The 26,252-nt window shown below is 39.2% G+C and overlaps 1 protein-coding gene across 2 annotated transcripts in view; it reads right to left on the bottom strand.

Moving 5' to 3' along the window:
• Window positions 1-915: 915 nt before the first annotated feature.
• LOC149180768 (KH domain-containing protein At3g08620-like) overlaps window positions 916-26,252 on the bottom strand; it is a 187,279-nt gene continuing 161,942 nt past the window's right edge. For both annotated transcript variants that reach the window (XM_089416288.1, XM_089416287.1), the window contains exons 6-7: window positions 1,876-2,019; window positions 916-1,651 (exon numbers count right to left, since the gene is read on the bottom strand). In XM_089416288.1, the coding sequence (XP_089272414.1) occupies window positions 1,505-1,651; window positions 1,876-2,019 (291 nt within the window). In that variant the 3' untranslated portion in view covers window positions 916-1,504. The remainder of the gene's footprint in view (window positions 1,652-1,875; window positions 2,020-26,252) is intronic.

Consider the following 26,252-nt stretch of genomic DNA (forward strand, 5'->3'; position numbering starts at 1 on the left):
ATACCCTCGTTTCGTATTTTCTTTATATATTTTCCCTACATGTAGTGCATGCGGCCCACCAAGCAATTTTTGCTTTTTAATAGTCGGAAGAAAAATAAACCCAGCTTATGTTCTGTAGCTGATATTATTTGCTAGTCATCAGCCATAGCTAAAGCTGGCTATGACTCGCAATGCAATTGTCATCAACACAATCAAAAAGAATTGCTCGAGCAAAATCTGATATGCATTCTTACATTTAGAGTTGTAAGACATTAAATTACCTGATTGTCATCTGTTCAACCAAAATGGTTACTCAAGCAAAATCTGATTTTTTTTAAACCGAAGCTGTAAGACATTAAACTTACCTGACAGTCAACTGTTCTACCAAAACGAATTACTTGAAACAAAATTACATTTTTTAAACAAAAGGAAAAATATGAAGCGGTTTGAAGAAAACTGCACTCGCTTTACATCAATTTATATGCCAGTATGTCTGCAGTCGACTATCAATTTAGTGCAGGTAAATATGTACACAGAATTAACAAATTCAAATTGAAGTCCCATGCTCATGTATTACAGAACTAAAATAAATAACAGATACAAAATAACCATAAGATCATTTTTATGCTTAAAAAAATAATTTCTTGAAAAGATTCTCAAGTAAATGCTAAACAAAACTCAACAAGAGGAATAGAGCCCAAATCTGCAGTTCTTATTTCTAAGATGCCACCAGTAAAACCATGTTGACACTGACCACTAGCAATAAACATATAAAGAAATAGCGTTTTATCTGAACAAACCAACCATACAGCGATGAATGTCAGCATTGACCCATTAAGCAACTCATATTGCAAGATCTATGAATATTAGTTTAGTAACTTCATGAGTAAATGATAAAAATTGATATGCATTTCCCTGACAATGACAAATCATCAATGAATCTCAATATAATATAGAATTTTGTACATTATTTAGACAAAATTAAATGATTCAATTACATATGTCTAAAAGCATCAGAGAAATGGGGGAAAATGGAAATACATAGTTGATACTGCACGCTTCATACAAAGCTTAAGCTTGCTGTGAATAATCAATAGCCACATTTATAAGGATCAGTCAACAGACTTGATTAATACCCCAACAACCAATAACTGGGTGTAAATAGTGCAAGGCTCCAAGCTTGGAAATAGCCCTAGAAAAGAGTTTGGCTACTGCTAGTAAACCTCAAGTTGCTCTAAAAGATTTACAATTGCAAACTATATTATGCAGCGTCAAAACTTACAATATCAAGATACCAAATCCAGCCGCAATTCAGTCTTGAAATATACTGTATTTTGACAGGCAAAAATAATACAGAAGTGGCATTTTTTATCACATCAAAATAGCCATTGTCTACACCTCCATTGTTGTTGAACATCATCAATTGTCATCTTCATAAACTACAGGCACCAACTCAGCAAATCAAAAGAAATGGTTTTCCACGAACACTAGAATCCCTTCATTGATCATAATACAATCTTAGCCACTAGCGCCCAGTTTTTGCTCTCTTCATGCCAGCATTGTTAAAAGGAGATACACTTCCACTCATATGAGGACTATCCTCTCTTAAAGTACCATTCAGCATGGCCAATTCTCGTAACTGTTGTTTTTTGAAATAATCATGAGACTCATCCTGAAATGTCAATCGATATGTCATTTGAGAAATATAATAAAAAGACAAATGCCAAATGCTAAAGGAAAAGAAAGCATCTGAACAAAACAGGCAGCAGCATTGAACTCAGTTTCGAAAAAGAAAAAAAACCTGGTAGAGTTTCACGAGTTATTTCAACCAAAAAACAAGAAACATATCCTTTAGTTGAAAATTTACATCTACAATGATGCAAGCAATATTATTACCACAGGCTTCAAAAGATCATCTATAATTTCAAATGCTTGTTTCATGCGGGCATCAATAATGTTGGCAGGCAATTCAGCCTCGATCAATACATGCAGAGGTTCATTCAGATGCTCATAACCTGGCTTATCCTTCAGTTTTTCCTCCTACAAACAAAAGAAAAAGAGGTTATAACAGGAGCTATGAAAAATTCAATTTTATAGTCAGTCAAGCCCAAGAGATGAAACAACGACCCAATACTCTTACAAGTGTACAACTAATTTACCAGGTTGAAAAATTAGTAGAGCTTTCAGATGGTTTAAAATGTGCCTTGTATATGAAATTAGTATTTAGCAGTTGCATAATTTGACAACATAATTATTTCACAACTATAGCACACAAGTAAAACTAGTATTTAGAAAGTTAAGAATGAAAAAATTCTGCACCTCTTGATAAAACTATGAAGATTACGCAGACATTGTTCTAATCTCCTTTTTAGTTACATTTAGTGACTTAAATTCCTTTTCTGACACACATTCTCAATGCTTTCTTACCCCTCGAGTCCATCAACGTGAATAAAGTCCGAAGGTACTAAGCTATGATATAGACATGTATCTGGCATAAAAGTAGCGTCTCCAAAGCACTTCATGTGAAGACACAAGCACAATGTTCAGGGCATATCGACCTCACAGAAGCAACAATACTTGTTTTTTTAAGCCAAGCTTTATGCATAAGCCAAGAGAGGAAAATGCTCAAATCCAGACAAGAATACCTAAGACTACATATAAATCAGAGATTAAAATAACTGTGTTTCCCAAGTTGTGCCCTTGTAACTTGAAACTCAATAGTCAATGCAGCACAGCCTATAAAGAAATAGAAAAGATGCAAACCAGAAGAAAATAAATTGATTGAAGAAAGGCCATTGTAATAAGGACGAAATATGATTCTACACTTTTATTCAATTGATAGGATGGGATATAGCCTGACAGGGATAATGCTACAAATAGGAGAAAACACTAAGGATTGAATATATGAATAATGCTAGCAATAGTGGAAAGCATTCAAAGTATGGAATATAAGAACAATACTACTTGTACTAGAGTCTTTCCTCACTATGAAACTCTCTAACTCAACAAAGCAGTGATTACTGACAACACACCATGCAAGCAACTGGTTTTGCATTAGAAAAAATGATACAATTCCAATCATTAAGTGAAAAAGCTGCTACAAAATATTTTAACAGGACTTGCATTTATCTTGTTTTTACTCTGCATCATGCTATCCTTCCAAGTATCCCTAAAAGCAGATAACTGAATATATATTCGTAGCTTTAATCTAAAATGCTCCTTCCCAGGAGTAAGCACCTGGCCTTCCAGCTTCACATGAGCCTTGTCTTCCTAACAAGAAATATACTGAAAAGAAATAAGTTGCAACTGACTATATAACCTGCTTTATCCCTTCTATCCTGGATACAACATGATGCCAGCCATAGATAGGGAACATTGTACATGTCCTACAAATTTGATACTCCAAAAGGTTGTTGTTTAGTTCCATGAGAGGAGCACATACATATGCAACAGAAACCCAAAAGCCACTCAACATGTGTAGAAAATTTGGAACTGTGAAATTCCCAGGTCAGAATAGATCACAAATCTGCCCTATAGAAATTTCAGCCCCGAAGTTGAATCTGATTTGTTCAGAACCTCTGAAAGAAAGGTCAAGATCTGCTACACCAGTTCACTTGTAAGAAATCTCAAAGTGTAGGCACTGAAATACTGTTATGTAAAAAAATTAATAATTCTGTAATTATAGGTTAATTAGGCAAAAGGGCACGATCAGAAGATCATGCCCTTTCACCAAGAGATACCTGAGGCACTATATAAGTCAGGGGTCCCTTCTATATAACTTCATCATTCAATCAGTTAATATATATAAATCTGTTTTCTGTTAAAACTGAGTTTTAACACTCCAATTGGTATCAGAGCAGGTCAGTTCTCTGGACACTCCGCTGCACAGTTTCTTTGCTGCTTTGCCATCTGTCATCTTTCACCAAGTCGCTGTTCATCAACCCCACCTGATATTCCTTGCCAGTCCGCTGTACTCGTCCCCACCGTTAACCCGTTGCCGCTCCCAACAGCATCGTTCCAACCATTCATTGTTCATTCTATCGCATCTCATTCATTCTCCACGTCACCTGTTACCCATCAATTCTGTCGTTGACCCGCCTTGTCTTCCAATCCGCCTCCAAGCACTGCATCTCCCCCACCTGTTGTCCTGTCCCGATCTACCACAATCCATCGTCGTATGTATCGGCATCAATTCAACAACTCTCCGCCAGTCTATGCCCTCGTTTACTTACACACTACCATTTGTTCCGTCCTCCCACAGTCGTTTTTCTATCCACAGCCGACAGCCCGGCCACCATTTCGTTCTTCCCAATCGACCACATCCATCCAACGTCACTGTTGACGATCTCCCTTCGAATTGGGTTCTACACTTTTCCACTATTCATAAATAATCTATAGTTACATTAATTATTATATAGTTTTAACATTAATTCGTTATATAATTTATAATTAGTTAATATTTAATAATATATATATATATATATATATATATATATATATAAAATCAACCTTCTTATTATTAAATTATAAGAAAAAAGGTAAGTTTTATATTTAAAAATAAATAAATTAGGGTCAAGTTAAGAAAAAAGGTTAAGCTGGATAAATATACATCACCACATAACTGATCAATTTCTTCATCAATGTCAATGGCTGATTTTAGTAACAAAAATGATGGATCTTGAGAATTAAGGTTATCGGGCATTCTAATGAAATCAAGGAGCTCCAAGTTACAATGAAGAGAAGAGAGTCAGCTCAAGCAGAATCATAACGAATTTAAAAAGGATCATACAATCCTTTCAAACAAGTTGGATCGAAATCATAACGCAACACTAATAGCTCATGATCAAGCAATGGCGATGTTGACCTGTATTTGTGACAAGTTGAAAATTACACCTAATCAAATACCCTAGAATAACATAACTATTAAACATCCAAATTCTTCGAATACATCAAACTCATCAAATTCACATCAGATCCCTGAGTTTCCAAAAGCATTGTCCATGGCCAATCAACAAAATAGTAACACGAATTTTCAAAATATGCAACTCTGGAATCAATACTCAAATATGCAATTCTCGAATCAATACCCTTTCTTCACCCCACCAGTTGCTACATATCAGCAAAGAGAAAAACTTGAGCTCTCCAAATTTGATGATAATGAGAAATACAGAGTTGCATGGTTCAATAAAGCAGAAGAATATTTCGAGATTTATGGTATTGACAATGATGATGAAAAGATCAAGAATGCATCCATGCAAATGGAAGGAAAAGCATATAATTGGTATATGTGGTCGAAGAAAACGACACTTGCTATCAGTTGGAAGAAATTCAAAAATGCATTCTTTAAGAAGTTCCAAGGTGTCGAGGAATAAGAGTTCCTCTCAGCACTCACTAGGCTGCAACAAAAAGGAGATCTGGACGAATAAACTAGAGAATGGGAAACTCTAGCTACACGAGTACCTGGGTTATCAAAGACTCCTCTTATTCAATCATAGATAAGGGGACTTGAACTACATCTCCAGGTTGAGCTTAAGCTTCATGATATCCCTTCTATGGAAGAAGGAAGACAAAAAGAAAAAGTTGCAGAAAAAAAGCTCGAAAGGATATAATGGCCAAAAATTGAAAGAGTATATTCGAGACAAAGATTTTCCCAAACTACTGCACGAATAATACAGGAGCTTCGGGTTAATGAAGAGAATAGAGTGTCAGCTTGAGCATAATCATAACGGATTTAAAAAGGATCATGCAAGCCTTTCAAATAAGGTGGATTGAAATCATAGTGTAGCATCAATAGCTCATGATCAAGCAATGGCAATGTTGACTTATATTTGTGACAAGTTGAAAATTACACCTGATCAAATACCCTAGAATAACAAAGCTATTAAACATCCAAATTCTTCGGATACATCAAACTCATCAGACTCACATCAGATCCCTGAGTCTCCAAAAGCATCGTCCATGGCCAATCAACAAAATAGTAACACGAATTTTCAAAATATGCAACTCTGGAATCAATACTCAAATATGCAGCTCTCGAATAAATACCCCTTTTTCACCCCATCAGTTGCTACATATCAGCGAAGAGAAAAACTTGAGCTCTCCAAATTTGACGATAACGACAAATACAGTGTTGCATGGTTCAATAAAGTAGAAGAATATTTCGAGATTTATGGTATTGAAAATGATGATGAAAAGATAAGGCATGCATCCATGCAAATGGAAGGCGAAGCATATAATTGGCATATGTGGTGGAAGAAAACGACACTTGCTATCAGTCGAAAGAAATTCAAAAATGCATTCTTTAAGAGATTCCAAGGTGTGAAGAAATAAGAATTCCTCTTAGCACTCACCAGGCTACAACAAAAATGAGATATGGACGAATACACTAGAGAATGGGAAACTCTAGCTACACGAGTACCAGGGTTATCAGAGACTCGTCTTATTCAATCATACATCACGGGACTTAAACCACATCTCCAGGCCGAGCTTAAGCTTCGTGACATCACTTCTATAGAAGAAGCAAGACAAAAAGAAAAAGTTGAAAAGAAGAAGCTCGAAAAGGTACAGTGGCCAAAAGTTGAAAGAGTATATTCAAGACGAAGATTTTCCCAAACTGCTAACATGAATAATACAGGAGCTCTGGGTTACTACGAAGAGAATAGAGAGTCAGCTCGAGCATAATCATAACAAATTTAAAAAGGATCATGCAATCCTTTCAAATAAGGTGGATCGAAACAATAATGCAGCATCAATAACTCATGATCAAGCAATGGCGATGTTGACTTGTATTTGTGACAAGTTGAAAATTACACTTGATCAAATACCCCAAAATAACAAAGCTATTAAACATCGAAATTCTTCGGATACATCAAACTCATCAGACTCACATCAGATCCCCGAGTCTCCAAAAGCATTGTCCATGGCCAATCAAAAAAATAGTAACACAAATTTTCAAAATATGCAACTCTGGAATCAATACTCAAATATGCAGCGCTCGAATCAATACCCCTTCTTCACCCCACCAATTGCTACATATCAGCAAAGGGAAAAACTTGAGCTCTCCAAATTTCACGATAACGAGAAATACAGTGTTGCATGGTTCAATAAAGCAGAAGAATATTTCGAGATTTATGGTATTGACAATGATGATGAAAAGATCAGGCATGCATCCATGCAAATGGAAGGCGAAGCATACAATTGGTATATGTGGTGGAAGAAAACGACACTTGCAATCAGTTGGAATAAATTCAAAAATGCATTCTTTAAGAGGTTCCAAGGTGTCAAGAATAAGAGTTCCTCTCAGCACTCACCACGCTGCAACAAAAAGAAGATCTGGACGAATACAGTACAGAATGGGAAACTCTAGCTACATGAGTACCTGGGTCATTGGAGACTCGTCTTATTCAATCATACATCACGAGACTTAAACCACATCTCCAAGCTAAGCTTAAACTTCATGACATCACTTCTATAGAAGAAGCAAGACAAAAAGGAAAAGTTGCAGAAAAGAAGCTTGAAAGGATACAGTGGCCAAAAGTTGAAAGAGTATATTAGAAACGAAGATTTTCCCAAACTACTAACACGAATAATACGAAATATGTTCCACCAAAACTACGTGAAGGAGAAAAAAGTAATTTGGAAATGCAAAGAAGGAAAGAGGGTAAGTGCAAACGTTGTGGCGAAAAATGGGATCCTAAACATATATGTGCTAGGGGAAAAGAGACCAAGAACCTGTATACATGTGAAGCAACCAATGATTCAGACAGTGAAGAATCAAAAGTAGAATAAGTTGAAGACTCTCCACAATTTTCTCCAGAATCAGATAACAATAATATTCCGCAACTATCATTATCAGCCATGATAGGTATATCTCAGCTCCAGACATTAAAGTTAAAAGGATATATCAAAAAAACAATGTAATGGTTCTAATAGATACTAGAAGCACCCACAACTTTTTGGACTCAAATATGGCGAAAAGGCTCAACATTTCCGCATATCCCATGCCCAACATGAAAGTGATGGTAGCTGACAAAAGGAAAATTGAAAACGCAAGGAAATGCCATACAATTAAATTACAAGTTCAGGACTACAATCGAGAATCTCCATTCTACATTGTACCATTAGGGGGAGCGGATGTGGTCCTAGCTATCCAATGGCTACAAACCCTAGGCACTTACTTTGCCAACCATCTAAAGCAATTTATAAAGTTTAAATGGGAGGGGTAGAAATACAAGCTATTTGGGTTCCAACCCCCTCATAATCAAATTGTATCATCATACCAAATGATGAAGTTGATCCAAAAGGGAGCACCAGCATATGTAGTGCAGTGTCATCAAATGGAGATGTTGGCTTCAAGATTGGTTAGCGAAGAAACCCCTGAAGTTCAAGAACTACCACCTGAAATTCAAAAACACAAAAAGGTGTTCCAAGATCTTCCTATGAAGATGCCACCTAAAAGAGAAATTGAGCACATAATCGAAGTCAAATCAAGTTCAAACCCTGTCAATATCAAGCCGTATAGATATCCACATCACCAAAAAACTAAATTCGAAAGATTGGTCCAAGATCTTTTGAAGTGTGGAATCATCTCAAAGAGTAGAAGCCCTTATGTTGCTCCAGCGGTTCTAGTCCGAAAGAAGGATGGATCTTTTAGACTGTGTGTAAATTATCGAGGACCGAACAAGGTAACAATTAAGAATAAGTTTTTGATCCCTTTTATAGATGAAATGCTAGATGAACTTCATGGAGCCCAATACTTTTCAAAATTGGACTTGAGATCGGGATATTATCAGATCAATATAAGGCTAGAGGCCATAGCGAACACTGTCTTTCGAACACATGAAGATCATTATGAATTTAAGGTAATCCCCTTCGGATTAACTAATGCTCCAGCAACCTTCCAAAACACCATGACTGAGGTATTTCGTCTGTATCTAAGGAAGTTTGTGTTACTGTTCTTTGCCGATATTCTAATCTATAGTAAAACATGGAAAGAACACCTACAACATATGGAACAAGTTCTCATTGTATTAGAAGAACATTAGTTCTATGCAAATATGTCAAAGTGCACCTTTGGAAAAAATGAGGTAGAGTACCTCGGATACATAATATCCAAGGAAGGAGTAAAAGCAGATCTTTATAAGATCAAAGCAATAAAAGAATGGCCCAGACCAAATAACATCTCCAAATTAAGAGGATTCTTAGGGTTAATTGGATACTATCGACGATTTGTTCGAAATTATGCTCATGTATCTACACCCCTAACAAATTTGTTGAAAAAGAACTCCTTTTAATGCGATGATAAGGCAGAAAAATGTTTTGAAGACTTAAAGGAAATCATGTCTAAGGCACCTGTATTAACAACTCCATATTTTTCAAAGTCTTTTGTAGTTGAATGTGACGGTTCAAGTTTTGGCATAGGAGCAGTATTGATGCAGGATGGTCATCCAATAGCGTTTGAAAGCAGGAAGCTCAACAAGCGAGAATGTCTCAAATCTACATACAATAAGGAAATGGTCGCCATTATACATGCATTAGCTCAATGGAGGCAATATCTCTTGGGAAGTATGTTCTTAATACGAACAGACCATAATAGTCTTTAGCACCTCCTCCAGCAAAAAACACTATCCAAAGAACAACAAAAGTGGATTGAAAAAATTGTGAAATTGTTGCCTTCGAGATGGATATATTACATAAGAAAGGGAAAGACAACGTAGCAGTAGATGCTTTGTCCAGGAAAGAAGAAGAATCATCATTACTTGCAATTTCAGTTGCTATCCTAGAATGGCTTAATGAAATTCAAAGTGAGTATGCAAAAAATCCAAATTAATAATTAAAAAAAAGTGCTATAATCAACAACCCTTCTCAGAATTCAAAATTTGAATCGAAAAACAATATTCTGTGGTACAAGGGGAGAATTTACCCAAGTCCAAATTCTAAATTTAGAGCCAAAGTTCTCAAAGAGTCCCATGACTCTCTGTCAGTCAGACATGTAGGTTTCTTTAAAACCTACTATAATGCATGCCAATCATTTTTCTGGAAGGGAATGAATAATGATATTCAAAAATATGTAGCAGAATGTGATAAATCCAGAGAAATAAAAATGAGAACATTATGACAACCGGACTGCTCCATCCCTTAAATATTCCAAATCAAATTGGGAGGAAATATCAATGGACTTTATCAAAGGGTTACATGTGTCTGATGGCAAGGACAAAATTCTCGTAATAGACGACAGACTCACCAAGTATGCACACTTCATTGGAATGAGGAAATCATACTCAACAAAACAAATCGTCGAGATATTTTGCAAGAATGTGTACAAATTACATGGGTTTCCCAAGGTCATTGTTAGCGATGGAGACGCCAAATTCAAAGGCAATTTCTGAAAGGAAATTTTTAAACATATAGGAAGCTACCTCAACATGAGTTCAACATACCATCCTCAAACGGGTGGTCAAACAGAAGTTATCAATAAATGTTTAGGAGCCTACCTACAATGTTATGAAACAGACAAATAGAATAAGTGGGCTCAGTTGTTACAACTCGCTGAATGGTGGTACAATTCCACTTACCACACTTCAGCAAAAATGACCCCATTTCAAGCTTTGTATGGCTACGAACCTCCTAAATGGAAAGACCTTGCCATTATTGAAACAAAGCTTCCAGCGGTTAAAGATCAGTTGGAAGAAACACAAGTCTTCCAAACACTAAAGGAAAATCTAAATATTGCAAGAAATAGTATGAAGCAGCAAGTTGACTGAAACAAAACCAAAAGAGAATTTGAAGTTGTGGTACAATACCACTTACCACACTTCAGCAAAAATGACTCCATTCCAAGCTTTGTATGGCTACGAACCTCCTAAATGGAAAGACCTTGCCATTGTTGAAACAAAGCTTCCAGCGGTTAAAGATCAGTTAGAAGAAACACATAAAGGAAAATCTAAATATTGCAAGAAATCGTATGAAGCAGCAAGTTGATCGAAACAAAACCGAAAGGGAATTTGAAGTTGGAGAATGGGTATTTGTTAAACTCCAGCGTTACAAGCATTTTCTTTTAAAACAAATGGGAAGAAACAAATTGGCACCAAATTTTTATGGACCATACCAGATTAATAAAAAGATTAGCAGAGTAGCACACAGTTTGAGCCTTCCTGATAAAAGTCGTGTTCACAACGTCTTCCATGTATCTTGCCTTAAAAAAACACTTGTAAAACACCAAGTGCATAGATAGCACTTCCAACATTAGATGACAAAGGGAAGATCATTTTAGAACCAGAAGGTATCATCTCCACCAGGGAAAAGAAGTTGTGATCACGAGTAATCAAAGAATACTTGATTAAGTGGAAAGACCTACCAGAAGAAGAAGCTTCCTAGGAGACAGAAGCATTTCATCAACAACCACCGTCGTTACGTATGCTTTAAGAACAAAGCATATTTTCGAGAGGAAGGAAATGTTATGTAAAATATTTAATAATTCTGTAATTATAGGTTAATTAGGCAAAAGGGCATGATCTTCTGATCATGCCTCTTCACCAAAACGCACTTGAGGTGGTATATAAGTCAGGGGCCCCTTCTATGTAACTTCATCATTCAATCAATTAATATATATAAATTTGTTTTCTGTTAAAACTGAGTTTTAATGCTCCAAATACATCCCCATCAAATATATCCAGCAGCCCAGAGGGTTAGACCTAATCAACAACCAAAATTTATATTGAATTAAAACAACAATATACCAGATCTGAAATTTATAAAAGGGCTTGCTAAATCAGTGAACCAATCAGCCCAAGCTGCCCTGTAAGATACCCCCTTTGGAATATCCCAATTTTTTCCACGAAATTTCTAAGATTGTCTTAGTTTTGTCTTTGAGGTATTTTCGCAAAGAGTCTATGTGCATATGGTTGTAGGTGTATTCCTTTTGTATTCTATTTAAAACAAGTATACACAGTGCCAAATAGATGCTATAAAAGTACTTCAAATCAGCAGCATTTAACTGGTATTAAACTCAGAGAATATAAACGCCATTGATAAGAGCTTGCAACAACAATATTAGAGAGAAATATGTTGATAGATGAAAGCAGACTTTTCATAAACATTTAGGCTGTAGTTGTCTTATACACAAGAAATTCCACCACTGATAGAAGACTGATAATATGCTCTAAAATTTTGTGTTTCCTTCAGCAATTGAATCACACACATAGAATATGCAATGTACTACTTGTTACCACAAAATCTAGCAAGTCTTGAAGAGGGAACCTACAAGGCTAAACCTAGACCGAGTGCTAACAACCGCATAGTGGCCCACTGTCACCACAGCCAAAACCCCCAACTTTTTACATTGTTTCTCCAATAGTAAGAGTCTCAATCGGGTAGAAATCACTTGCAATAGGTATTCTAGGGTTAAGGTATAAAATCATTTTGCTAGGAGGTCTTCAGTAAAGACACAATTTTGGTTCAAGGCACAACGAATCAATTCGCTTTCTATGAAGATACCTAGAAACGGAGGCACAAGACCTAGGGTTTCATTGATTTGACGAGCGTTGAACTCAAGGTCATGACAAGGAGAAAACATATCTTAAAATGGATATTAGCTAAACCTAATCAATGAATGAATTGAATTGATTTACAATGAGCAATGAAGCTCAATAAATAATACAACTATATTTACAGAAACAGCAAGATTCTACTAAGAAAATAGAAACAGCAAGTTTCTACTAAGAAAATGCTAATAAGATCATAGATGAGCATTAAACACTAAAGTAGCATTATTCTAATACCCTCCCTTAATGCTTAGTCTATTTACAACACCTATAGACCCTCTGAATTTTACAAACTTATCAGGACCAAGGGGCTTGGTGAAAATGTCTGTTCGCTGCTCCGTGGTGGGAACATACAGCAACTGAATGGGTCCGTCTTCAACAAGTTGTCGAATGTAGTGACAATGGGTTTCCACATGCTTTGTTCGTTCGTAGAAGACTGGATTCTTAGCAAGTTTGAGGACTCCCTGATTATCATAGAACAAGAGAGTAGGACCTGCCTGGGAAACATGCATATCCGCAAGCATACATCGAAACCAAATTGCCTCACAAGATGCCTTAACTGCTCCCCGATCCTCTACTTCTGTCGAGGAGAGAGCCACTACCTACTGCTTCATACTAGTCCATGTGACAACACCAAATCCCAGACTAAACACATACCCAGCTGTAGATTTACGGTCATCAACTGAACCGACCCAGTCGAAATCTGTGTAACCACTAAGTGTAGGATCTGAACTCCGAGTGTACAGAAGTCCATAATCAGGAGTGCCACTCACATAACGTAGCACACGCTTCGCTGATATCCAATAATCAGCCTTAGGAGCTGACATGAAGCATGAAATGTAGCTCACTGCAAAACTGATATCAGATCTAGTGGCAGTAAGGTAGATGAGGCTGCCCAATAATTGCTTGAATAAAGTTTCATCCACAAGTGGCGAGGATGACTAAGCTGAATGTTTGAGCCCTAGTTCCATAAGATTCATGGCAGGTTTGCAATCCTACATTTTAAACCTATCCACAAGATTTCTGGCATACTTGGACTGAGAGAGAAAGATGTTGTTCTCAGTCTGCCAGACTTCAACCCCCAAACAGTAATGAAGAAGTCCCAAATCTGTCATATCAAAAGAGCTGCACAAATCCTGCTTGATCCCATGGATCAAATGTGCTAAACTACCAGTAATGATAAGGTCATCAACATAGACAACCACAAACAAAATATCATCATCAGTATGTTTGATATACAAGTTTGCATCAGATGGACTCCACTGAAAACCATGATCTGTTAGGTACTTATCAATTTTCATGTACCAAGCCCGAGAGGCTTGTCTCAGATCATAGTGTGCTTTGACTAATCTACAGACTTTCTGTTCTTGACCGGCAACCTTGAATCCTGGAGGCTGCGTCATGTAGACTTCTTCCTGTAAGTCACCATTCAGAAAAGCACTCTTTACATCCATCTGATGGACTTTCAAACTGAATTGAGCTGCTAAGGCAAGGACAAGCCGTATGGTACTCATCTTCGTTGTAGGAGCAAAGGTCTCCTCATAGTCTATTCCTTCCTTCTGTGAGAACCCTCGAGCAACAAGACGAGCCCTATACTTGTCGAGAGTTTCGTCAACTTTGTATTTCACTTTATACACCCATTTGCAGCTAATGGGCTTCTTCCCTGCAGGAAGATCGGAAAGGGTCCAAATGTGATTCTTCTGAAGACTCTGGTATTCAGCTTCCATAGTCTGTTCCCACTCAGGTATACCCTTAGCTTCTGAATAGGTTTGAGGCTCAAAAACACTGTGTAAGTTAGCCATAAGAGCAAAATTTACTGTAGGCCGATGTTTGTTCTTATTTCTGGAAGTTCTACCTTCAAGGAGCTCATTATCCCGAAGATCACCAATAGTTTTAACCCACCATTTAGGCCGAAGAGTAGAAGAACCAATATCTGGAATAGGTGGAGGAGGTTCAAAAACAACAGGAGCAGTGAGAGGAGGATTATTCTCCAGAGGGAACTCAGGTAGTGCATCATCAAATACTGATGCTGCATCATCCCTCCCATCAGGTGGACCTAACGGAAGAAGAACAATGGGAGGCTAATCCTCAAAACACTACTCAGAAGGAGGGGACTGAAAGAACCCTCTATCTTCATCAAATACTACGTCCCGATTGAAGATAAGACGATCAGTGTCTAAATCTATCAACCTATAGGCCTTGTGGTGATCATTGTACCCTGTCATCATGAGTTTCTTGCTTTTGGAATCCAACTTAGAGCACTTAGCAGCTGGAATCCAAACATATGCAACTGAGCCAAACACTTTGAGGTGACTGATCTTTGGCTTACGGCCAAACCAAACCTCTTCTGGAATCTTCCCCTTAACAGCGTGAGTAGGTGATCGGTTAAGAAGAAAGACAGCAGTAAACACTGCTTCAGCCCAAAGTTTGTTCGGAACACTCCTGTGTTGTAACATGGAACGAGCCATTTCAACAACCGTACGATTGCGACGTTCGACAACACTATTTCGCTGAGGGGTGTAGGGTATAGTTAACTGGAGTCTGATGCCATGGGTATCACAGAAGTTGGATAAAGCAGAAAAACAAAATTCCTCCACCCCCCGTTATCTGTCCTAAGAGTTGTGATATTACACCCAGACTCTTTTTCAACTAAGGACTTAAACTTCTGAAAGATACTAAATACATCAAATTTATGTTTTAGAAAGTACACCCACATCTTTCTACTGAAATCATCTACAATAAGCAAAAAATATTTGCAACCAGTAACTGAAGATGTATTCATAGGACCACAAATATCAGCATGAATTAACTGGAGTACCTTAGATGCGCGCCAAGATTCTCCATCCTTGAATGAAGACCGATGTTGCTTGCCAGCTTGACAGGTGTCGCACACTCCCAACTGCTGAGTCTGAATATTAGGTAACCCTAACACAAGTCCCTCCCGAGATAGCTGAGAGAGATACTGAATGTTTAGATGCCCATATCTCTGATGCCACAGAGTGTTGATGGGAGAAACACGAGCTACTAGAGCCACTTCTGGAGAATCACCAGTGTCAAGAAGCCTGTATAGACCATGATCCTCTAGGCCAACAACAACTGTAAGACGAGTTTCCCTGTCAATAATGGAGCACTTGTGCACACTGAACACCACATCACGCTGAGGAGAGTTCCTCATAATCTGGCTGACAGGCAGCAGATTAATTTCTATACCAGGAACATAGTACACATTCAGGAAGATGAGTGTGCGCCCATCAGACTGGATCTGAACTGTACCTCTACCAACCATTGTGTACTCTTCACCTCCGCCGAATACCACGGAATCACTGAAAGATGAGAAGTCAATAAACCAGTCACGCCTGTGAGAAAAATGATGTGATGCACCAGAGTCAATGTACCAGGCAGAAGACGGGACATGATCTGAGGACCTCTTAGCCATAAAGGCATAAAAGGCAGATTCCTTCTGCTAGGAATGTTCTGCAACATTCGCTTTCTGATGAGACCCTCCCTGCTTCTTCTGTTCAGAAGCAATCCTCTGTCGGCAATCTTTCTTCATGTGGTCGAACTTGTGACAGTAATTACACTGCACATTTTCCTTCTTAGCAGGATCAGAAGGCTAAGAAGAACCTTTCTGCTGAAAGGACTGAGAGGACTCATAACGCTAATGAAGCACCACTACCAAATTGTTGTTTCCAACGATCCTGCTGCAGGAGTTTGGTGCATAACTCCGGAAACTTCAGATCAACATTAGTGGAGGTAATGTTGAGTGTTTCTATGAAGTGCTCATAAGGTTTTGGTAGACTTTTCAGAGAGATGACTACCATATCTTCTTCCTCCATAGTCCGACCAATGGCTTCACGCTGATGTCGATTGTCTTTAATCTTGTTAAGATGTTCCTGTAAAGACATACGTTCGTCCATCATGATGGAGAACAACTGATTCTTTAGAAAGAAAGCTCTGCTCTTGTCGGATGTCTCATGCAGTTCCTTCGAATGTTGCCAGATTTCGACAGTTGTCTTGAAGGAATCTGTGGTAACTGATCATCAGTCATAGAGAGTTTTAGAAGCATAACAGCGTCTCGATTTCGATCATCAAACTTATCTTGATCAGCACCAGCTGTACCAGAACTGAGCTCTTTGCCCAAAACGAGCTGGTCAAGACGCCTACATTCAAAAATGGTCAACATTCTCTGTTTCCAGATGTTATAATTGGTGCCATTAAAGCATTGACTGCCTTCCAACATCAGATTGGTTAGCGAAGCCATCTGCACGTTTCCCAAGACACAGAAAATCTGACAGGTGTTGGTGCAAATAGAACCAGAAATCGTTTTGAGAAGCTTAGGCAGGGAGAAACTTGGAGGATATTTGTATGCCCAGAAACTAACGTGTATGCAAAAAATCTATGTTTTCTGAAGAATCAAAAACATATACTGAGAGATTGATACGAGCAGGCTACCAGCAATTTGTGGTCTCCACAATGACTTCTCTATGCAAAAGACAAGCTATATAACATACCAGAATTTACGTTGACTGTCCCCCAAAAATACCTGACCCACCAGGATAGCGAATATGGGCCCACGTGCTATCAGGATCTCCGGATGGACGAGATTCGGTCCCCTTGTCTAGAACGCTACCACGACAGGCGACGGCTTGACGCTGAATGGTTTATGATCTTGCATTCATTATCAACATCCATGCTGCATTGGCCATTTCTGCAGATCCTCAGAAACAAACTCTGCGAAAAAAAACCGCCCGATACCGCCGAAGTGGATGCGCAGATCTGGAAAAAAGAATCAATACGGCCTGGCCGAAACGTTTAGATGCTCAGCAAAGGGTGATGCAAAACCGAAAATGATAGACGATGGAAGATTTGAAGATGTCGTCGTCTTGATGCAGTGCGAGACAGACTTTGTGAATGTTTTCTGGCTTCACGCCAAGCACGGTGCAGGTGAGACATTTGATGGCGTCGTCGTGTTTTTCACCGACAGCCAACGCTGGGAGGAGATGACAATCGGCGTCGGGACTCTGGATAGGGATTACGTGGATGGGATTCTTCGATTACTGTGCCAATCAAAACGAAACCCCTTGCAATGTAGAAATCCACACCCGCTATAACCCGGAATCAAACCAAATCCAACCCAACACTACACGGACTAAAGCAATCTAGACCTCGATTTGAAGATTATTCACTGCAGATCGACAACAGGAACACGCTTATCACATGACCAAACGCAACACCAATCACTCACATTCGTCTGAAACCCTTGCAGCAAAAGATTGACAAATAAAGAACACCTCTAGTATGAAAAACCCTCAGAAACTGCGGCTCAGAAATTGTGACGCCCAGTAAAAATTTCAGACTCCTAAAGAGCAATTTCGAAATGAAGCAAAAATTTTCAAACAATGAAAAATTATTTTGAAAAAAATACCCAAGCTCTGATACCATAATCAATGAATGAATTGAATTGATTTACAATGAGAAATGAAGCTCAATAAATAATACAACTGTATTTACAGAAACAGCAAGTTTCAACTAAGAAAATAGAAACAGCAAGTTTCTACTAAGAAAATAGAAACAAAAAGTTTCTAATAAGACACTGCTAATAAGATCACAGATAAGCATTAAACACTAAAGTAGCATTATTCTAATAAAGCCAAGGCTCATGAAATCTTCAAAAAAGTCCTTAAGTTGAGGAACAAGAACTATGGTTTTCCTCTTAGGGAAAACACCTAGGGCAAGATAATTTATGGATGAAATTGAAGTGGATGCTCATCAAATTGATAGGTTTTGTGACAAACCCTAACAACTTGATGTTTAGGCTCTCCAACCACCAAAATACCTCTTCCCTAGAATTTCGCCCTAAGCCCTAGTTTCTAGCCCTTGAAAGGACCGAAATTTGGGAGAGAAAAGATGGATGAAAAATAGGTTTGATCACCAAAGGCTTAGCATATATATATATATGGTGTGGTAGTTGATCCAGGGCCGAAATGAGGTTTCTCTCATGCCTTGAGACATGGGAGGGCTAGCACCATCCTCAATGCCCTCAATGTTGGAGCAAATACAAAGATTTTACCACTTGGAGACCCATGAGACCTAGTTTTGTGCCCTAAAGCCACTTTGAGGGGTTAAAGGATGATTTTCACATAAGGCTAGGGCCATAAGCCTTGATTTTATAAGCTTTCTTCACACATCATGGCACAAGTAGGCCTCAACGCAAACCCTAGGAGGGCCTACGACTATATGACATCAACAATTCGACCTTTCTATTAGATATCTATTTTATTTGCACATTAGTTACTAGGTCAGTCTGTGACCTAGAGGTTTTGTTTCACATTATTTTATAATTTTGGGGGATTATAAGCCTAATTCAAGTTAGGAGGACATGTATATATTGAAGATCATTCTATTTGATCTTCTCATCATCAACTCTTGTGGATTCGGACCTCTTTAGAGAACTCGCACTTGCTTCTTGTGGGTAAATTGGAGACCATTGGATACATTTTCATATATGGAAGTTGATTTTGGGATATTATATGGAGCTATTCTTGGTCTAATGGAAGCATATATTGCATGTTATCTTGTAAGTCAATTTTATTGTTGAATATTTATTTCTTGAATGTCTAATGCATGGAACTATTGGTTCTAGGTTAATTTTTGTCCTAATTTGTTGAAGATCAATTTATTGAAAGATATCTAGATGAATGTTGTGTGCATTACTCATCATAACATGTAATGAATGTTCCTAGTGGTGAACTCCTTGTAACTCTCCCATGAAACTCCATTGTTCCATTGAATGGATAAATGTAAGAAATTTGATTGTCTGGGCATCAAATTTCGACATCCTTGGAACAAGTTTGGCTTATCTTAAGCATCCTAGACTCCATATGCCCATAGGACAAGGCACTAGTCCAATCACTTGGTGATCACCCTCAAAATTTATCCACTCCTCTCTCAAAATCAATCCTTTTAAGGCTAGACTAGTCAACTAGGGCTTGGTGCGAAATTGTAGATTAGGAGATTTTTGGTGGTTGGAGAGCCTAAACATCAAGTGTCTTGGCTACAAGATCTCTCATTTTGGTGGGCATCCACTTCAATTTCATCCATAAAATCTCTTGCCCTAGGTGTTTTCCCTAAGAGGGAAACCCTAGTTTTCTTCTCTCAACTTGAGGACTTCTTTGAAGGTTTCATGAGCCTTGACCTTGTTGAAATCAATCTTAAGGAACCTTTTCTCCTTGCCTTGACTCTTGGGAACTCCAACACTTGCCTAACCTATCAAACCTTAGGTCTTGTGCATATCTTTCTAGGCCTTCTTGTAGAAAGTGGATTGCTTCCTAGTGAAGCCTTGAGCCAAATATTGAGTCTTTCTTAACGAGATCCTAGATTATCATATTATTCTCTAGCCTTACAATAACCTTTCATAGGTGATCTTATCCTATCGAGACTCCTCCCATCGACGAAAGTTTGTAAGAAGCACAGGGTCTTGGTTGTAGTGACAATGGGCCACTTCCCCATTGTTAGCACTTGGTTTAGCTTTATCCTTGTAGGGTTCCCTCTCCAACCCTGCTAGATTTCATGGTAATACCGCCCAAAAAGTTTCTATCAGGAAATAGAAACAACCAGTTTCTTCTAAGAAACTGCTAAAAAGATAAAAATAGAAACAGTTAATAAGAATGAGCATTAAACACTAAATAGCATTATTCTAATACTCTCCCTTAATGCTCAATCTATTTACAACACTGATAGACCCTCTGAATTTTACAAACTTATCAAGACCAAGAGGCTTAGTGAAGATGTCGGCGGGCTGCACCGTTGTGGTAACATATCGCAACTGAACGGATCTGTCTTCAACAAGTTGGCGAATGTAGAGACAATGGGTTTCTACATGCTTTGTTCGTTCATGAAACACTGGATTCTTAGCTAGTTTGAGCACTCCCTGATTATCACAGAACAAGGGAGTAGGACCTGTCTGGAAAACATGCATATCCGCAAGCATACGTCGAAGCCAAACTGCCTCAAAAGATGCCTTAACTGCTCCCTGATACTCTGCTTCTATTGAAGAGAGAGCCACTGCCTGCTGCTTCTTAATAGTCCAGGTGACATCATCAGATCCTAGAAACACAGACCCAGCTGTAGATTTACGGTCATCAACCGAACAAGCCCAATCAAAATCTGTGTAGCCACTGAGTATAGGATCAGAACTTCGAGTGTACAGAAGTCCATAATCAGGAATGCCACGGACATAACGCAGCACACGCTTCGCTGCTATCCAATGATCAGCGTTAGGAGCTGACATGAAGCGAGAAATGTAGCTCACTGCAAAATTGATGTCAGGTCTAGTGGCAGTAAGGTAGATGAGGTTGCCCACTAATTGCCTGAATAAAGTTTCATCCACAAGGGGTGAGGATGACTGAGCTGAAAGTTTAAGCCCTGGTTCCATAGGAGTTGTGGCAGGTTTGCAATCCTGCATTCTGAACCTATCCACAAGATTTCTAGCATACTTGGACTGACAGAGAAAGATGTTGTTCTCAGTCTGCTAGACTTCAACCCCCAAACAGTAATGAAGAAGTCCCAAATCTGTCATATCAAAAGAGCTGCACAAATCCTGTTTGATCCCATGGATCAAATGTGTTGCACTACCAGTAATGATAAGGTCATCAACATAGACAACCACAAACAAAATATCATCACCAGTATGTTTGATATACAAGTTTGCATCAGATGGACTCCACTGAAAACCATGATCTGTTAGGTACTTATCAATTTTCATGTACCAAGCCCGAGGGGCTTGTTTCAAACCATAGAGTGCTTTGACTAATCTACAGGCTTTCTGTTCTTGACCGGCAACCTTGAATCTTGGAGGCTGCGTCATGTAGACTTCCTGTAAGTCACCATTCAGAAAAGCACTCTTTACATCCATCTGATGGACTTTCAAACTGAATTGAGCTGCTAAGGCAAGGACAAGCCGTATGGTACTCATCTTCGTTGTAGGAGCAAAGGTCTCCTCATAGTCTATGCCTTCCTTCTATGAGAACCCTCGAGCAACAAGACGAGCCTTATACTTGTCGAGGGTTCCGTCAGCTTTGTATTTCACTTTATACACCCATTTGCAGCTAATGGGCTTCTGCCCTGCAGGAAGATCAGAAAGGGTCCAAGTGTGATTCTTATGAAGACTCTGGAATTCAGCATCCATAGCCTATTCCCACTCAGGTATACCCTTAGCTTCTGAATAGGTTTGAGGCTCAAAAACAATGTGTAAGTTAGCCATAAGAGCAAAATTTACTATACGCTGATGTTTGCTCTTATTTCTGGAAGTTCTACCTTCAAGGAGCTCATTATCCCAGAGATCACCAATAGTTTTAGCCCACCATTTAGGCCGGAGAGTAGAAGAACCAATATCTGGAATAGGTGGAGGAGATTCAAGAACAACAGGAGCAGTGAGAGGAGGATTATTCTCCGGAGGGAACTCAGGTAGTGCATCATCAAATATTGATGCTGCATCATCCCTCCGATCAGGTGGACCTACCGAAAGAAGAACACTGTGAGGCTGATCCTCAGAACACTGCTCAGAAGGAGGAGACTGAAAGAATCCTCTGTCTTCATCAAATACTACATCACCACTGAAGCTAAGACGACCAGTGGCTATATCTATCAACCTATAGGCCTTTGTATGATCACTGTACCCTGTCATCATGAGTTTCTGGCTTTTGGAATCCAACTTAGAGCGCTTAGCAGCTGGAATCCAAACATATGCAACTGAGCCAAATACTTTTAGGTGACTGATCTTAGGTTTACGGCCAAACCAAACCTCTTCGGGAGTCTTCCCCTTAACAGCCTGAGTAGGTGATCGGTTAAGAAGATAGACAGCAGTAAATACTGCTTCAGCCCAGAATTTGTTCGGAACATTCCTGTGTTGTAACATGGAACGATCCATTTCAACAACCGTATAGTTGCGACATTCGACAACATTGTTCTGCTGAGGAGTGTAGGGTGTAGTTAACTGACATTTGATGCCATGAGTATCACAGAAGTTGGAGAAAGCAGAAGAACAAAATTCCCACCCGTTATCTATCCTAAGAGTTACGATATTACAGCCAGACTCTTTTTCAACTAAGGATTTAAACTTCTAAAAGATACTAAATACATCAAATTTATATTTTAGAAAATGCACCCACATCTTTCTATTGAAATCATCTACAATAAGCAAAAAATATTTGCAACCAGTAATAGAAGATGTATGCATAGGACCACAAATATCAGCGTGAATTAACTGAAGTACCTTAGATGCGCGCCAAGATTCTCCATCCTTGAATGAAGACCGATGTTGCTTGCCAGCTTGAGAGGCGCCACATACTCCCAACTGCTGAGCCTGAATATCAGGTAACCCTGACACAAGTCCCTCCCGAGAGAGCTGAGAGAGATACTGCATGTTTAGATGCCCATATCGTTGATGCCATGGAGTGTTGATGGGAGAAACACGAGCTGCTAGAGCTACTTCTGGAGAATCTCCAGTGTCAAGAAGCCTGTATAGACAATGATCCTCTAGGCCAACAACGACCGTAAGACTAGTGTCCCTGTCGATAATGGAGCACTTGTGCGCACTGAACACTACATCAAGCTGAGGAGAGTTCCTCATAATCTGGCTGACAGACAGTAGATTGATTTCCATACCATGAACATAGTACACATTCAGGAAGATGAGTGTGCGCCCACTAGACTGGATCTGAACTGTACCTTTGCCAACCATTGTGTACTCTTCACCTTCGTCGAATACTACTGCATCACTGAAAGGTGAGAAGTCAATAAACCAATCGCCTGTGAGAGAAATGGCATGATGCACCAGAGTCAATGTACCAGGCAGAAGACGGGACATGATCTGAAGACCTTTTAGCCATAAAGGCGTAAAAGGCAGATTCTGTATGCTCGGAATGTTCTGCAACATTCGCTGTCTGATGGGGCCCTCCCTGTTTCTTCTGTTCAGAAGCAATCCTTTGTCGGCAATCTTTCTTCATGTGGCCGAACTTGTGACAGTAATTACACTGCACATTTTTCTTCCTAGCAGGATCAAAACGCTGAGAAGAAGCTTTCTGCTGAAAGGACTGAGAGGACTAATATTTGGCAGCAAAAGCATTTTCTGAGGCCGATGAAGCACCACTACCAAACTGTTGTTTCCAACGATCCTGCTGCATGAGTTTGGTGCATAACTCCAGAAACTTCAGATCAACATTAGTGGAGGTAATGTTGAATGTTTCTATGAAGTGCTCATAAGGTTTTGGTAGACTTTTCAAAGTGATGACTACATATCTTCTTCCTCCATGGTCCGACCAATGGCTTCGAGCTGATCTCGAATGTCTTTAATCTTGTTAAGATGTTCCTGTAAAGACATATGTTCGTCCATCATGATGGAGAACAACTGATTCTTGAGAAAGAAAGCTATGCTCTTGTCGGATGTCTCGTGCAATTCCTTCAAATGTTGCTAGATCTCGGCAGCTGTCTTGCCTGCAGTAACTGATCATCAATCACAGAGAGTTTTAAAAGCATAACAGCCTCTCGATTTCGATCATCAAACTTATCCTGATCTGTACCAGGTGTACCGGGACTGAGCTCTTTTCCTAAAACAAGCTGATCAAGACGCCTATATCCAAAAATGGTCAACATTCTTTGTTTCCAGATGTTATAATTGGTGCCATTAAAGCGCTCACTGCCTTCCAACATCAAGTTGGTAAGGGATGCCATCTGCACGTTTCCCAAGATACACGAAAAAAATCTGACAGGTACTTAAAAATTGCCCAGAAACTCAAAACAGCTTGTGAAAGTTTCAAGATTCCTCGAACCCGTGCAGACAAAAATTTGTCTGAATGCTGCACTCAGAAACTGTACTCACAAAATATTGCCCTATCCTGTTGCTGTTGTTAAACCAGGATTCAAGCCACTTGCAAACATTGTGCACTGAGGCTAATTACAGAAATTGCGCCTGGACGTACAAAAGAAGATTTAGAAACTAACAAGACTTGTAAAGTCGTAATGGCTTTGGAGCACCCCAAAATACATGATATAGGCCCTCTGGTTTCTCCTAAAATAAATCCTACTAGAAGGACCCATGAAAAAAAGCACCGCAATCAGTCACCTACGGGCAATGCAATACAGAATCCAGAAGCAGAAATTGTTATGGGCGTTTCATGCAGATAGTGGCACCTTAAGCCAAGAGCGGCTTAATCTGCGTGATGCTCTTTGTTTTCGATTGAATATAACTCGACGCGAACACAGAGTCGCGATGAAAGAGGTTGTTTCGCAGCAAGCTTGTCCTACCTGAGGGGTTTTCACTGCCAACTATCTACGCAGAAATTACCTTCGCCAAGAAGACGCTATTGCAGTATTTGACGTGCCTCTGATCGTTGCGCAGTCCGAATGGCCCCTCGACGTCTGATCAACACCTGTTTGTAACCAGCAGAACGCAGCCACGACAAGCGACGGCTTGACGTCAAGCACGGTGCCGCCAAAGTTACCCCCACTTCCTCAATGATTAGGCAGCCACCATGGCCATTAGGTTCACCGAGAATTGAACGCGGGACCTGCCAGACGTCAAACGCCAAACACGCCAAAGAAATGAACCACCGATGCCAACACGCGAAAGAAAAATAAAATAAAACGCGACGTCCCGCCACCCGCTGGAACGATTCCAACAACAGTTGGCTTGGAATAACTCGTGGTCTCGCCCAGCCCGAGATACCGGCAGCGAGATGAGAAGAGGTCGCTTGACGAGTTCCAAAACCACGGCCGCAACAATCAATGAAAAAAGGGTGGCTTCACACAGGTGACATTTGTGGTGAAGTCGTCGAAAATCAGCGAGCAGGAAGTCAAGGAATTCGTGGCAAAGCAGGTGGTTTTCCTGCGGATCTACCAGTGAGCAAGTTCCATCATCAAATGGACGCAAGACATCCACGGAGCTGCCAAGCAAGCGTTCTTCTGATGAAGGCACGTAGCAAGTTTAAAACCCTTGACATGCAACTGCAAAAGATTACAGAAGCCCACAAACACAGAAAACCTTTCAATTTACTAATAGTGACCCTAAATGGAAACTGAAGAAAAACTTCTCCACAGAAGAGCAATTTCGAAATGAAGTACTAAATTTTTCAAACTATGAAAAATTATTTCGAAAAACTACCCGTGCTCTGATACCATAATCAATGAATGAATTGAATTAATTTACATGAGCAAATGAAGCTCAATAAGTAATACAGAGATATTTACAGAAATAGAAACATCAAGTTTCTATTAGGAAATAGAAACAACCAGTTTCTTCTAAGAAACTGCTAAAATGATAAAAATGGAAACAGCTAATAAGAATGAGCATTAAACACTAAATAGCATTATTCTAATAAAAAGCAATGTAATGTTCCTCATATGTCTATAGGTATTTGTTGTAATATCTGGCTCGATTTGGCAATGGAATGGCACACAAGTTGCAGCTTGAAACTCCTTTATTTATTGCATGGAACACACCCAAAACATTGCAAATAACACAGTGATATACACAAGCTTTGATTTGAAAATTTAAGTGAAGTCTACCATCAAAATTCATCTCGCCTCCTCCTGGTAATAGATCACGCAGATTAGAGGGGAACTCGACTTGTATAGAGAAGTATGCACATCAAATAAGGAAGGATCTTATGCAAGGGTTCAACACTATTCATTGGTCTCTCCTTGGCACACAACAAATCACACAATATTGCCTCC

This window comes from Pinus tabuliformis, chromosome 3_2 (genome assembly GCF_031772625.1).
Source record: "Pinus tabuliformis cultivar Carrire ecotype Pingquan chromosome 3_2, CPIR1, whole genome shotgun sequence".
NCBI lineage: Eukaryota > Viridiplantae > Streptophyta > Pinopsida > Pinales > Pinaceae > Pinus > Pinus tabuliformis.